The sequence below is a fragment of the Phoxinus phoxinus genome (genome assembly GCF_949152265.1).
Source record: "Phoxinus phoxinus genome assembly, chromosome: 2".
Lineage (NCBI taxonomy): Eukaryota > Metazoa > Chordata > Actinopteri > Cypriniformes > Leuciscidae > Phoxinus > Phoxinus phoxinus.
This window is the reverse complement of record NC_136877.1, coordinates 33694307-33709349: the sequence shown is the minus strand read 5'-3', so window position 1 is coordinate 33709349 and position 15043 is coordinate 33694307. Positions and strand designations below refer to the sequence as shown.

The following is a 15043-nucleotide window of genomic DNA, read 5'->3' as shown; positions in this document are numbered from 1 at the left end:
AATTGAGAACCAAAGTGCACAATAATGTATTATTTTAAAAAACTTTCCTGGAAGATAAATGATAAGCGTATCAGCCATTGAAGTGTGCATTGAATGTATTGCCACTAAATTTAATTTAGCTGCGTTTTTAATTATTTTTTTTATTTTTTATTTTTTTTACGCAGAAGTAATGTAACACTTTATATCGAGAATTAGCCTATTTGAAAACAATCTTTCACAACAATACAAAGACATTCACACAATTCAATTGATGTACACCAAGCGCATGAGGCAGTTCACCCAAAATAACAATCCTGTCCTTATTTAGCCTACTCACCCTCATGTTGTCCCAAACCTGTGAACTGACATCTCCTTTTGATCTCCACTGAAGAAATAAAGTAAAAAAAATGCTTGAAAACATGAGGGTGAGCCTAATAATGACCGAAAGTTACATTATGGGTCAAATAACTCTTGCCTACACATTTGTTCCACATGATAGAGTCGCGCGAGATGCGCGTGCACTTGTTTCTCAGACGCGGAGAAACAGGTCCTTTAGTTTTTTCCTGAACTCTCTGCGCATCAGACAGTAAATAAGTGGATTTAAACAGCTGTTTGCGTGCGCCAGGCACACAGTCACCGGAAACACATAGGTATGAACGATATAGTACGACTTATCCCAGTACACCACGTTGAATTTCACCAGCACGCCCCAAAACGTTATTGCATGATTGGGCATCCAGCAAAGGAAGAACGACAAGACTACTATGGTGACGGACTTTGTGACTTGGGTTCTTCGCTTCGAGTTGCTCTTCATGCTCCGCTGTCGGATGAGCCTCAATAGCAGCAGGTAACTGATGGAGACTATTCCCATTGGCAAAATAAAAGCGATTAGTATTTTCTGGAGATGATAGACTGCCAACCAATACTGTCCCTCGGGGAACCGCAACAAACAAAGTTTTTCTCCGGCCACGTTAGTGACTGTGGAGAAAATGGATGTTGGCGCGGTGGCGACGGTGGCCAGAGTCCACAGGACGACGCTGACCCACCTGATGGAGCAGCTGGTCTGTCTAGTGCTGTCCTTCAGAGCCGAAGCCACTGACCAGTAGCGTGTGATGCTCATCGCGGTCAGGAAGAAGACGCTCGCGTACATGTTCATCACGGTCACCGAGAGGATGATCTTACACATGGCGTCTCCAAACGGCCAGCTGAAGTCCAGCGCCGTGTCCACGGCCCAGAAAGGCAAAGTCAAAACAAACTGAAAATCTGTCACGGCCAAATTGAGGATGAAAAAGTTTATTTTGGACGTGCGTCTCTCTTGTTTCACGCGAATAAAGAAGAAGACCAGCAGGTTGCCAATCAAACCTACGACGCAAACCACCGAGTAGGTGATGGAGATCAGGCACCTCAACACCGGACTCCCATCGGCGCTCACATCAATGTCTTCCAGGCTTTTAAAGCGCTCCCGATCACTGATGGATCTGTTGATTACACCACTCTGATTGGTGTCTGCCATTGTATCCAGTGATTTCACAACTTCAGTGTTGCCCATGATGACAGATAATGTAGGCTATTCTATACTAGATTCATATGTAGGCTACTTATCTATAATGAGTAGGCTATGCCTATTATTCAGTCACATTAATTACTTTGTTTTAGGCTTTTTAAATGATAAATGACAAAACATCACTGATCCTACATTACCATACAAACAAGTTCAATGTGCAAAAACTATGAGCACAATGCGGCGCGTCCAAGAATTTATCTCGGGCGCTTCTTAAATGTTCCCGCCCATCGAGAGCAGTGATTCGTCTTCCTGTTTGATTGACAGGACGACGCGTAGTAAGGCACACACACAACCTGTTCCGCTTTTGCTGTATATTTTTTTATACTCAAACCTTTATAAAATAGCATACAGTAATGGAAGAAAAAACATAACAAAATAACGTTTTTAATAACAAAAAAGATTTTTAACAGAGATTATGTTTATTAAAGCGGCTTTGTGTGGTTGCAAGGGAGCAGGTGGACTCGTCATCTTGGTAAGTTTTCACTGCCATCTGCTGTTCACATGTACATTTACACCAGTTTATTACAGTTTCTTACCACTACTTCCAAGGCGTTTAGATGCTTCAAGGGACAGTTCACCTAAAAATGTTTTTACAAATTTTGTCATCATCATCAAAATAAGATATTTTTATGAATGTTGGTAACCAGCAATTGATGGTAGCCATTGACTTCCATAGTACCTTTTTCCCTACTATGGAAGTCAACGGCTACCGTCAACTGTTTGATTACCAACATTCAAACATCTTCTTTTGTGTTCAACAGAAGAGGGACATTTCATACATGTTTGGAACAACTTGAGGGTGAGTAAGTGATGACAGAATTATTATTTTTGTTCTGACATGACAGTTGAATGAGGGGATTCATATGAATCAATGATTTGTTCTAAAGGATTTAAAGGCAGGAAATATTTTAAATGTATCATTTGAGACACCATGGGTTGTCAGAATGAGTAGTGAATTGAAGGTCAAAATTGTGAGAAACTATCTATTATGTTCACTTTAGAGGTTTAAAGAGTTGGTTGGTACCCTCATGTGTGGGTTTTATCATTAAAAAAAAGACAATTGATACATTTAATTTAATCTTAAATCTGCCTTAGGCCTGTGCAAATTGAAAATGGGTCAAAGTTTGTTGCCCCAGATACAGTTGTTTTTTGAAATATGAACAGGCACCTGGTTAGTTCTTAATTTAGAATCTTCACCTTTTCACAGATTGATTTAGGCTTGCCTGACCTTTATACTGAACAGTATGCCATTCAACTCAAATGGCTTATGTCCATCTTACAGCACAAGTTACTTTTCAGTGAGCAAGTTAAAGTAGCTGAGCTATTCAGCTCTAATGTAAAGGAGTGAATTCCAAATTCTTAAAATGTACCAAAAGAAATATAAATCGTACACACATCATGCATCTCATTCTCAAGCAGCTCTTTTTTTTTCATCGAGACAAAGCCAAAGTTAGCTCAATGCATTTTATTACATCTAAATGTCTCTACATAAACATGTAACATTCAATAGGTAAACAATTTATTTCAATGCATGTAATAAATATTTTTTTTACTTAGTACTTTATACAAACTGACATTGGTCTACTGTACAATATGTCTTCCACATCTTAAAAATCTTTTTTTCTTTCCATAAAACATGCCACAGACACAGAGTGGATGAAATTTAAGGCAGTGAGCATAGATGTCTGCTTACTGAATTGGAAAATAAAATAAACTTGGACTTTGACACCAAGCCCACTCATAACACAATTCTGCATCTAAAATATATAAATTAGTTTGTTGTGAAGTTGAGGATTCAACTTCAACACATAAATGCACATCACTGGAACATCCAAATTTGCACAATGTTTGCCTTACATCAAGAACAAAAACATGCACACACTCTTTCATACACGCATTCATACACACACACAACATATCCCTTTATCAATCATACTCATAATGAACAAATTAATGAAAACTTGTGTTCTGTTTGTCACTCAACCTTTCTTCTATACCCTTGGTAACAAACCTTGTCAAATACATGATGTAATGTGAGACAAACACATTGAAACAAAGGACAAAAACGGTCCAGATTTACTTGTTAAAATATAGTCAATCATTAACACTGCTAGAGATCTAACAAGTAGTCATTTTGGTAACAAGGATTTTGCCATAACAGCATATGTATTTTTGTCGCTGTCATTTTTTATCTGGGTAATTACTTAACCAATTACATTTCGAACCGATCTAAGAGTCAAGAGACAAATCGACTGATAAACGTCTAATACTTTCAGAAGAAATGTATGTTAAAAGGAGGTTTAGAGGGCAAAGGAAACAAGAGTGAGACTCATCAGTCTATCAAATAATGCAAGACGCAATTGCTAGATTCTGTCACAGGCAATTACCCCAGTCCCAAACCCAATTAGGCTTTAAAAAGAGGTCTGGTCAACACACTGAGAGAGCCACACCAGCAAACACACAGACACACACACCCTAGCCTGTTTGATGTAAGTACAAATAAAAAAGATTTTAACTTCCTAATTTAACGTTTTCTTTTTTTTAACACACTATTTTTTACAATCTTCCATTCTAATTTTCTCAAATATTGTTTGAACAAAAAACTTTAGCAATTAATTTTCTCTGTTAATCCCAAGCAGCACTTTAAAGGACATCCATTGGTTACTCAAAAGGATTATTCGTTTAGAAACTCCAAGTCTGTAGATAAGAGCTCCAAATCTGGTGGGTGCCATGAGGAACATTTTAATACAGGCGAACTGAAGTACAAGAAAAAACAGGTCCAGTCATTCACATGCACAAAACACTCACACAAGGCACATGTGACAAAACGGTAGAAGAAATGATGAGTGGCTTTAGGACTCCCCACACAGTACCAAGCACAGATGACCTAAGAGACAAATGAACAGAGACCTCAGTCACTGTTCAATGTCGAAACAAACATCTATGAGCAAGTTAAGGATGCACGGCAACACGAAAGACTTCACCATCTACGCCACTGCTGAACCTCCCAACAAATCATTCCTTCTGAAAAATGTAAAAAGAGAGGGACGGAAGGACGGAAGAAAGAATGAGAGAACAATCAAGCATGGTAGCCACAAAGAGAGAGTAAATCTTTACTTTCTACACAAGGTATACGTTTAAGTTCACTGAACTCACAAGCTCTCACTCTAAAAACTTCAACACTAAAAAGTGTTCTTTTGGCATCGAGCAAGAAAAAAATATGGATGTAAAACTGTTAGAGAATTACATTGTTTTAAAAACAGTCATGAATTACAATTCACATAAGAATCATGAGGTCAGATATTGGCAATTTGTAACAATGCTTTTACTTCCAGTTGTTAATCTGAAGATGAAGGAATGCTTTTTAACGGCCAACCAACATAAAGGGATAGTTGACCCAAAAATTACGATTTAGTCATCATTTACTCACCTTCATGTCGTTCCAAACCTGTATGACTTTCTTTCTTCAGTGGAACACAAAATATATTTTAAAGAATGTTTCAGTGGGGTCAAAAACAACACGAGCCCTCATGAAAATGATGACAGAAGTGTCATTTTTAGGCGAACTATCCCTTTTAAAGCATTATATAAAATAAGTCTGCATGTATAGGGGAAATGTGATTGGCAAAGACATGTCAAGTTTTGCTGGGAAGAGAGAAGAACCAAGGGTCCGGCAGACGGTCTGATCGCAGCCATTGTGCCCTGTGAAATCAGACAAAATATAGACAATCACAGAATATGATGGGGAAGGGACATAAAAAGTGTTCATATTATGTTAAAGGGGTAAAGCCGAAGCTGTGAAGGGAAAAATAGCGTCTGTTTCCATGGAGCTAAAACCCAAAGTAACTTAGCAAGCTGTGTTGGGCGAAAACTCTTTCAAGTTTACATATACATTAGATAGCTAGATAGATAAGTATATACAAAAGTAAAACAAAAAATATATTTGTTCTCTGTACACGGCAACGATTATCATCGTTTACAAAAACACCCTTCAGTCATCCTGCATGTCCCGTTTTCTTCCCAATGTTTGGAAGTCTCTTCAGTCAGTTTCCCGTACGAGGGTTCGATCCTGGGTCAGTCTAACGAGATGACGTCTGGGACGGATCCGTATATGGCAGACATGGGGGCCGATTCGGAGTTGGGGTGTGGGGCGGGCGGATGTCCGAGGCTTTCCCGTAGGCTGCTGGAGGACACCAGGCTGCTGCCGGTGCTGCTGCCGTTGACGTTAATGGGAGGGAGGTTGCTGCTTACAGGGGTGGAGGGAGGGTCCAGGAAGAGCTGGGACGAGCCGTACGGGAGGAAACGACTCAGGAGGAGGTCGTGATCTTCCGATGCAGATGCAGCCGCTGCCATCACCATGTTGTAGTGCTGGAGAGACACAGCAGGGAAACGAGCCAGGTAAAGAGAAAACCTTCACTAGATTAGCAGTATCTATTAACAGTCAATCACAGCGGGCTGATAAATGTTTGGATTGTGTTACCTGATGATTCTCCCCTTGTAAAAAGGGGAAAAAGTTGAGATCTGTAAGAGGTTACATGGACAAATCAGTACATTGAAGTTTAAATGAGCACATTTTCCAAATTAAACATTCCTCTAATGATGTTTGTGTGTTGTACCTGACAAGTCAGTGGGTGTAGAGTAGTAGTGGCGGTAGTCCTGAATAAGGGGAGGAGGTGGAGGAATGTAGTTGGTGTCCACCTGAGGCATGCTGGGAGTTCGGCTTAAAGGAGATGCTTGTCTGTGGAGATTCAACACCCTATGAACACACACCAACAAACAAGTTAGCTTGAGAAAAGTGTAGCAAAAATGACCCCTTTGCCATTATTTGTGCATATTCAAAGAGTTGAAAAGATTTTGACATGTTTTTCTGAAATTATAATTTACCCATTATCCATCTGAGGAGAGAGGCTGGACAGCGAGGCGCAGCTTTTCTTTTGAGGGGGTTCTTCATCTTCCTCTTCTTCAGACGAGCTGTCAAGAGTCAAATCAATCACCTCCACTTTTTTGCTGTTGCCGCCACTGTTGCCGTTTGTATGAGAGTTTTGCTCCGACATTGTCGTACGACACCCGCCTGATTACACATGCACACACAGCAGGGTTGTAAACAAAATAGTTTCAGGGTGAAGGTTAATGTGTTACATTCATCGTTTTTCCACCATCTAACAGATCAGAGATATTAATTTCACAAGCCCCATTTACACCTGGTAGTATCATGAATCTCAGGTGATCTGATCACAGGTGATCAGATATTTCTTCTCATTATCAATGTTGAAAACAGTTGTGCTGCTTAATATTTTTGTATAAATGTGATCATTTGTTTCAGGATTCATTGATGAATAGAAAGTTCAAGATTTTCTGTAACAATGTAAATGTCACTTTTGATCAATGTAATGCGTGTATGTATAGATAAGAGTTATATACATATAATCTTACAAACCCCAAACATTTGAACTTAAGTGTATATTTGAAGGTAGCAAGAAACAAACATACACACACACACACACAACACAAAAACCTTATTGCTAAAGAACCCTGGACCACAGCAAATGTATGTCTTTACAAGAAAACTGTGCTGATATTTTTTCTTACATCTCACAAAAATACAATGCAGTGCAAAATGACCAGTGCTATATTAGGGGTTTTAAGATGCTTTTGAACAATGCACCCAAAACGCCTCCTGCAGCAGTTCCTCAACAATATGAGGAGATGATCAGCAGTGACTGAAACTTACCGTCGATGCCATTGTATGAGGCAGACACTTCCTGCACTTCCTTTTTCGACCTCATGGGGGCCCAGTTGCCATCTTCCTTGAACTGAATTTCATCACAATCTAAACAGCTGTTCAGAATCTCCATAAACAATCTAAGGATGAACAGAGAAATGTTTGGGAACAAAGGAGAGATTAGAGCAAAGAGAAAGTGAAAATTATAATAGAAAAATAAAGGTGCGAGTTCATACATTGTTCACTAAAACCTAACTGGAACATTCAATGGTCAAATGTAACATTTATGCATTATGTCCTTATTATCATCAAATGAAAACGTGCAGTTTTTTTCTATTATAGTTGTGCATACCCATCAATGATGAGATGTTCATAGGGTGCTTTTTTGTCACAGACAGGACAAACCCATGTGGGCTTCTTTTCATTCATCTGGATGTAGAGCGTAGCGTCAAAACACTGCAAGTGTGAACACGTCAACGCCCGACACGGAATCATTAGCCGCATCTTTCCCAGCTGTGTAACACAGGCAAAAGCACAGACAATCATAGAGAAATTAACACACACAGACATACTGCATGGAAATAATCCAGTCAAGCGCACGCGCACGCACGCACGCACACACTTGGAGATGGACCAAAGAATGAAAATAATAAGAAGTGAAACATGAACAAAACTTATATAATCACGACAATAATACACCTGACATTAAACAGTATAACTGTTTTAGACAGATTTATGAGTCATAATATACAAAACATTCTGAATCTGATTTCATTTTGAGTTTAAAATCAAAAACATCTGTCTTTGCTTTGTGTGATCTTTAACTACTTTGAAACATTAGAATCCTAAACAATAACGTATTTTCTAGCTTTGGTTCTCATGTGGTCTTTGTAAGGTCCTGTAGCCGATTGCAACAAGAAAACCCTTGGTGATCATTCATTTCGAATTGTAATTAAGGGTTTTCTTAGCTTTAAAAGTTTGTTGCAGTCGGCCCCTGGTCTTAAACTAATATTTAGACATTCAAAAATATACATTACCGGATGTGTGTGTTTGTTTGATTTTGATGAGTGATCTGATAAAATGCTTACCGGACATAATAATGAAACTCTTAAGCTGGTGGTTGCTATTTCACTGTCAGGGTCTGCCGTTAACTTTTCCTTTACTGCAGGACATGAGCAAAAGCACACATTAGCAGCACAAAACCCACAAAGATCTTTACAACTGCACTTCTATTAATACATATCTGTGAGTTATTAATACAACTGGAGGAATATGGTCACATTTAACCTGACTATAATCAGTGTTGGGGTAACGTTATGTAAGTTAAGTTATGTAATTTACACAATCCGATTAAGTTTTTCAAGTGGTGAGTAAAGTAACTTATAACTTTTACATTTACAACAAACTAAGTAATGCAAGTTATTTTGTTTTCTCATTTACTGACTGGCAGCTCTCCTGACCCCATGTAGGTAATGTGCAGAGGCGTTGTGTGCACTGTGTAAACATGACGGTTATTGTAGTTCTAGACTACTGTATGTGAGCATTTACTCATCTCACTTCCACAAAAACAGATTCAGTATTCCTCAAAATAAATAAAAACAGTGAAATGCAAACTCAGAATATGAAGCAAACCTGCCATAATTAAATGTTAAATACCGGTAATACAAATATCATTTTGCCCGGTGTCACAGACAAGGCTTAAGCCTAGTCCCAGACTAAAATGCATGTTTGAGCTGTTTTAACTTAAAGCAACGTTCACTGTCATATGTTAAAATATGTCAGTGCCATTGTTTTGTCTCAAGATGAACACCAGTAATGTTTTTTTTTCTAAGGCATGTTTATAAAAGCTACTTAAATGTCCTAATTTAACAGCCAACCCTGTCTGTGAAACTAGGCCTTTATGTATTTAATCTCACTTTATTAACCAATGTCTTTGCTTCTGACCTTTGATGATCTAATTCAACCATATAAGCAAAAATGACTTTAGGTAAACATCCCATTTGTATTTCTTTATCTATTTTCTCTTTTCTTTTTTTTAAGTAAGTGAACTTTCTTCTCTACATTTTAGAATGGCCGCACAGCTGAAAGGTTTGTTTGAGTTGCGCCCTCTACTGTAAAGGCGTGAATTTGCATTTCCTTATTAATTTCACTTTTGGTGATGACATTTACATTAAAAAAAAAAAGCCAGGAGAGAAAAACTACTGCAAAAGTAACGTGTAACACTATTTTCCCATAAAAAGTAACTAAGTAATGCAATTAGTTAATTTTTTTAGGGAGCAACAGAATATTGTAACGCATTACTTTTAAAAGTAACGTTCCCCAATGCTGGCTATAATTAAGGACCAAACACTTCAAATTAATACATCAAATTAATACCTACATTACTACTCAGAAGGTTGTTATTAGTACGATTTTATTTTTGAATAAAATGAATACCCTGATTCAGCAAGGATGCTTTTGATTTATTACAAGTTTCAGTAAAGACGTTCATAATGTTACAAAACATTTCTATTTCAAATAAATGCTGTTCTATTTAACTTTCTATTCATCAAAGAATCCTGAAAAATTAATTTCCACAAAATATTAAGCAGCTGTTTTCAACATTGATAATAATGAGAAATGTTTATTGAGCACCATATCAGCATATTAGAATGATTTTTGAAGGATCATGTGACACTGAAGACTGGAGTAATGATGCTGAAAACAAATGTTAGTGCTTAAGACTTACAGTAGTTTGAACTGCCTTAGGCTGGTGTGCTGTAGCTTGTTTACAACAAGAGCACCAGGGCGTTCTTTCAGTATTAACAAGCCTCTTCAGACAGTTTATAGGTTGATGCATACAATCTTAAAGTATCATGGAAGGTTTGAAGGGCAGACAAGAACAAAGACCAATCTGTGTAAAGCAGAACTGTGATGTTGCATCTCTGTCAGTTTTAGAGCAATCTTAGATGCACTCAGCAGCTCTATCACTCTACGCTATATAGACTAAAACATTCTGGTACATATACACAATCAAGCACTACTTAGTTTTGATAGGTTTAAGAAAATGATTATTGACTGCAGCCCAATTTTTAAGGTTTAAAATTGGATAAAAATAAGATGCCAATCATTTATTAGGCCACAATATAGTTTATCTTTGGTGTAAGGAAGAGACAAGAGGACACTGAGACTATTTCTATTAATTAAACTAGCACTAAAAAACTGAGCGGTTCAGTCGTTTAAGTCCTCATTTAGCAACTTGTACGCAAATTAAACACAGAGGCTTCATAATTGACATTTGAGGCAATTAGGTTTTAGAACTAAACGTGAAAACGTTAATTAATGTTAAACACATACCTAAAGTACAGTTAAAAATTTTGGGCTGCGTTTTTTTAAATAAAAAATACAGTAAAAACTGTAATATTGTGAAACATTATTACAATTTAAAACAATTGTTTTGTATTTGAATACATTTTCAAATGTAAATTCCTGTGATGGCAAAGCAGCCATTACAGTCTTCAGTGTCACATGATACTTCAGTGTCTTGTAATATGCTGATTTTGTACTCAAGAATGTTTATTTATTATTATCACAGTTGAAAACAGTTGTGCTGCTTAATATTTTTTGTTAATGTTTTTTTTCAGGATTCTTTGATGAACAGAAAGTTAAAAAGAAAAGCATTTATTTAAAAATAGCAATCTTTTGTAAAAATGTAAAAAATGTAAAAGTCTTGACTTTTTTTTAAGAAAAAAATTAAAAGAATGCAATGCATCCTTGCTGAATAAAAGTATTAATTTCTTTAACAAAACAAAAACAACAACAAAAAACAGTAGTGTAAATCAAAACCGACTTTTCTAAAATCCCAATGGAAACTCCAGAAGGAACCCATGGCTCATAAATGTAACTTTTCCTTTAGGACAACCAACTGAACAGCTCTATTCCTATGGAGAATGTGTATGCTTACTGAGTGCTCTGGAGTGGTCTGGGTTTCTGATGCCTTTAGCCCGTAGCCTCTGCAACAGCATTGTGGATGACAGCTGCTTGACCAGGTACACTGCCATAGAATAACTCTGAAAAACAAAAACAATCCAACAGTGGATACGTTACTAGAGACAAAGTGGCATCCCATAACATCCCAAGGAGACAATGTGATGCTAGAACTAGGATATAACAGAGTGGAAAGTAGGTTTACTTCTAGGCATCATTTATTTATATTTTCAGGTCAGATCTTACATCATCGTTCTATCAGTGCCATATGAACAGGTTCTATAATAAAGCGCCTTTCATATTCAGTGAGAAGGTACAGCTCATATAATTTTCACGACTCCTGAGAAAGAGTGAAAAATTTAAGGAATCTACCACAGAGAACGCTAGGATTGCTTATTGCTTGCCGAGGCAAGTTATACGATAAGAAGTGACATAATTCATGAAGCTGAATATTATATGTAGGTGCAGTGATGTTTTATGCGCGAGAAGATTAATGTGTTAGCTTATAAGATATAGGGATCTGTGGACGAAGTAATGAACTCCTGTCTGACTGCAGTAGTCTCAGAAGTAAACAGTGGCCCGTTTTGATCAAAATCTAGATTATTTTTCTTAATATGCATTAACTGCTAATGAACAAGAGCAGTCATTCATCACAAATGCATTTCCTGAACATATCAAAAGTAGATGAGCATTCACAAAGTATTTCAGATAAATAAATCTGCAGGGAAATATATACATTTAGTGCAGAGCACAAAACAGATAAAGCATTTCAATATAAAGCTCAAGTTTAATGTTTTTGTCTGATGTCATATCCATCAATATTCAACAAAAGGTCTTGTTTGTCTGAGAAAAAAAAAGACTGAAACAAGGGCAAGTTTATTTTGATATTGGTTATTTTTAGCTGTCCCTCAACTCATCATTCAGAGAAAACACTAAAATACTGCATACATGGCATGCTGACCTTTTCACATAAACTGCATAAAGCCAAATGCTATAATTTGCCATCATGTGACTGCAAATGGCTGCAAGACACGTATGAGGTGCTAAAAATACATTTTCATTTCAACAAGAGTTCCTGTAATGGGCTGAGGTGAGATTTTTTTTTTTTTAAACAAAGTACTTGTATTCACAAATTGGGACGTGAGGGGGATGGGGATTTGTATTAACCTACCCGTCCAATTTCTGACGTCCAGGACACTACAATGGTGTTGGGGACAGTTGTGGACAGTCTGACGAGTGAAGTAATGTTGATGGGTCTGCTGGGCCTCTTTGGTTCCACGCCATTTTTGGTAGGAGGCAGATATCCCTGGTGAAAAACAATAGGATGACAATAAATGAAAAATGACTGTTTTTTTGTTTGTTTTTTCAAGGTTAATATTCAAACAAACAGCATTGTGGAAATGTAATTTAGTGAAGAGGTCAACAGTTTGGAGAATTTCATCATTCTTTAAAAAAAAAGCTAAAAGAGACCATGCGTCTCAGTTTAGAGTGATGGATAGATGGACAAATGGACTGTAGTTTAACTTACTGGGAGATTACACGGTTTCCCATTGACTTTAACACAAAGATTAGGGGGAAAGTGGTCCTCCTGGGGGCAGCTTGTCTCTGATAGACAAAACCTGGATAACGTGCATATTTATAATATAAGCAGAAAATATCAGGCTAGTGCTCCGAATCTTTATATCATATTTATATGAAACATTTCAGTGCATTAGAACATGAATGTTTTACCGTAACTGTACTTGCACAGTAAAGTCACATTTGGTCCCCGATATGTCCCTGCAAAAATATAAGAATTGAATCACACAAGCAGTGCCTCATAGAAACTCTTCTTATTTACGGATTTTGCATTGTTACACCAAGATATAATTTCTAAAGGAAATATAATAATAATAATAATAATAATAAAAACTTACATTGAGCTGCTGACTTGTTGGACTTGCTGTGGCGTCAATGCAAATGCAAAACATGTTTCCTGAAACCTCTGACTGTTATCTGAAGCTGTAAAGACGGAGAGAAAGAGATCCAGAGATGAAAAATAACTAAACTGAAACAACAGTCCACATGTAATGCTTTCTGTAAATAATTCCCCAACTATATTATACATGACTTTGAGATGAGAAACAATTTCATTCAAGGTTTGTGCGCTATGAAAAAGCTCAGAACCAGTTCAAATGTGCAGAGTATCTAATTATTTCGATCAAGTATTTTTAATGTTTCATTTTCAATAGCCAAGCGAGATTCTTATCCGCATAATTCCAGCCATATGTGAGGGGGCTACAATCAAAGCTCGAAGAGTAATGGTAAGGTCTTCTCCTCCCACTCTGACCCACGTCCAGCTTAAATAACATCAATATTTCTTCAAAACAATCTTTTCTGGGAATGTTCATATTATTCCTGCTCAGTTCATTTCAATTGTCATCAAAGGAAGAGACTCAAGCTGTTTTTTCCAAAGGTTCAAGGACAAGATAAACAATGTGTCAGAAACCATTATGGTTACAGACGACAATCTGAAACAGTTGCTTTGACGGAGTGTATATTTGAAAACTAACTACCCTGCTGAAAAATCACCAGCATAAGGTATGTTTTGGATGATGGTTTCCAGCAGGGGAAGCGGGAGTGCTGGTGTCCCAGCGACACCACCTCAATCATTCAAGCTTGTTTACGCTGCATTTTTCAGCAGGTTACAGATTATGTGAGGATTGTAGTTATTGATTGAAAACATTTGTTGTTGCGCTACCAGATTCAGCCTGCAACAAGTCATGCAAAATTCATTTGGGACTATGGTGTTAATTAGGATAACACTCATTAACAAAAAGATTGTTGGCTGCAAATCACAGATCAGCATCTGTTTGATAAAGGTGAAATACCAAGTCCAGTTAATTTTTCGTACTTTTGTCCCACCGTTTTTAGTTCATTTTGTGCTAGTTTCTAGTTGACGTTCCAACATAGTTGGTGGGGGTACCTAACCTTAATGCTGGTTTCCACCCCTCATAAAATGGGAAAAAAGAAGACTGCAACAACAAAGTGTGTAGCTACTACTGCCACACAAAATCTGAGGAGTGTCTGTGGAGATGACAAATTAAAAAAAAGTTAGCGCGCCAGTCTGGGAGTTTACTGAATTCCATAAAAGATACTCCAGCCTGCAGGATGCGCTGATCAACATTACGTTTCTTTTCTTTTCTTTTTTACAATTATGTTTACATACGGTCTGTCTCCCAACTCTGGTATTTGGAGTTTGAGTCATTGACCAAAAAAGAGAAAACACAACATAAACAAAGTTAAAGATTAATTTAACTGATAGCATTTTTTTTCTTTTAAAACTTTTATAGATGTCGTAATAACAATGTTATCGTGAATTCTTTTAGGCTTGATAATAGTCTAGTGGAAAGCGGAGGAAAGCGGATCATGTAACAAAGGAAGGACTGTCTGCAACTCATACTGTCGTTCAGTCACACATACTCAGATGACTCACAACATTAAATAAAATGTAAAAAATATTCTGTAAAATTTATCACGTAGTATCCACAGGAGTAAATCACGCACATCTTATTTTCAAATACGGGTGCTGGATCACAAGTATGATCCATGTAGTAGTAAGTAACAGATCCGCACACCGAATAAGCTCCCAATTCAAAGAATTTTTATTAGTGACGTTTCGGGCCTCACATGGCCCTTCCTCAGACAACAATTATGATACAATGTATCTAGTGTGCTTTAATGTGCCAGGAAGTTTGTTTTGAAATGCTTTTATCTTAAGTCAAACTTAAAGTGGTGTTCTCTGTCAAAAATGACCAACCTACAAAACAAAT

The 15043-nt window shown here is 37.2% G+C and overlaps 2 protein-coding genes across 2 annotated transcripts in view; both read right to left on the bottom strand.

Annotated features, from left to right (window-relative positions):
- Positions 1 to 1686, bottom strand: rxfp3.3a1 (relaxin family peptide receptor 3.3a1). Its single transcript, XM_079585005.1, has one exon. The coding sequence runs from the start codon at positions 1526 to 1528 to the stop codon at positions 509 to 511; it is 1020 nt and encodes a 339-aa protein (XP_079441131.1). The 5' UTR covers positions 1529 to 1686; the 3' UTR covers positions 1 to 508.
- Positions 1687 to 2995: 1309 nt separating this feature from the next.
- Positions 2996 to 15043, bottom strand: part of pias1a (protein inhibitor of activated STAT, 1a) — a 49873-nt gene continuing 37825 nt past the window's right edge. The window contains exons 3-14 of the mRNA XM_079588774.1: positions 13148 to 13232; positions 12963 to 13010; positions 12760 to 12850; positions 12403 to 12537; positions 11209 to 11314; positions 8354 to 8427; positions 7618 to 7778; positions 7275 to 7405; positions 6428 to 6614; positions 6160 to 6299; positions 6024 to 6064; positions 2996 to 5911 (exon numbers count right to left, since the gene is read on the bottom strand). Coding sequence (XP_079444900.1) covers positions 5618 to 5911; positions 6024 to 6064; positions 6160 to 6299; positions 6428 to 6614; positions 7275 to 7405; positions 7618 to 7778; positions 8354 to 8427; positions 11209 to 11314; positions 12403 to 12537; positions 12760 to 12850; positions 12963 to 13010; positions 13148 to 13232 — 1493 coding nt within the window. The 3' untranslated portion in view covers positions 2996 to 5617. The remainder of the gene's footprint in view (positions 5912 to 6023; positions 6065 to 6159; positions 6300 to 6427; positions 6615 to 7274; positions 7406 to 7617; positions 7779 to 8353; positions 8428 to 11208; positions 11315 to 12402; positions 12538 to 12759; positions 12851 to 12962; positions 13011 to 13147; positions 13233 to 15043) is intronic.

Bases quoted from the DNA above. Each gene is read 5' to 3' on its own strand.
- rxfp3.3a1 (XM_079585005.1), bottom strand. From the start codon at position 1,528: ATGGGCAACACTGAAGTTGTGAAATCACTGGATACAATGGCAGACACC.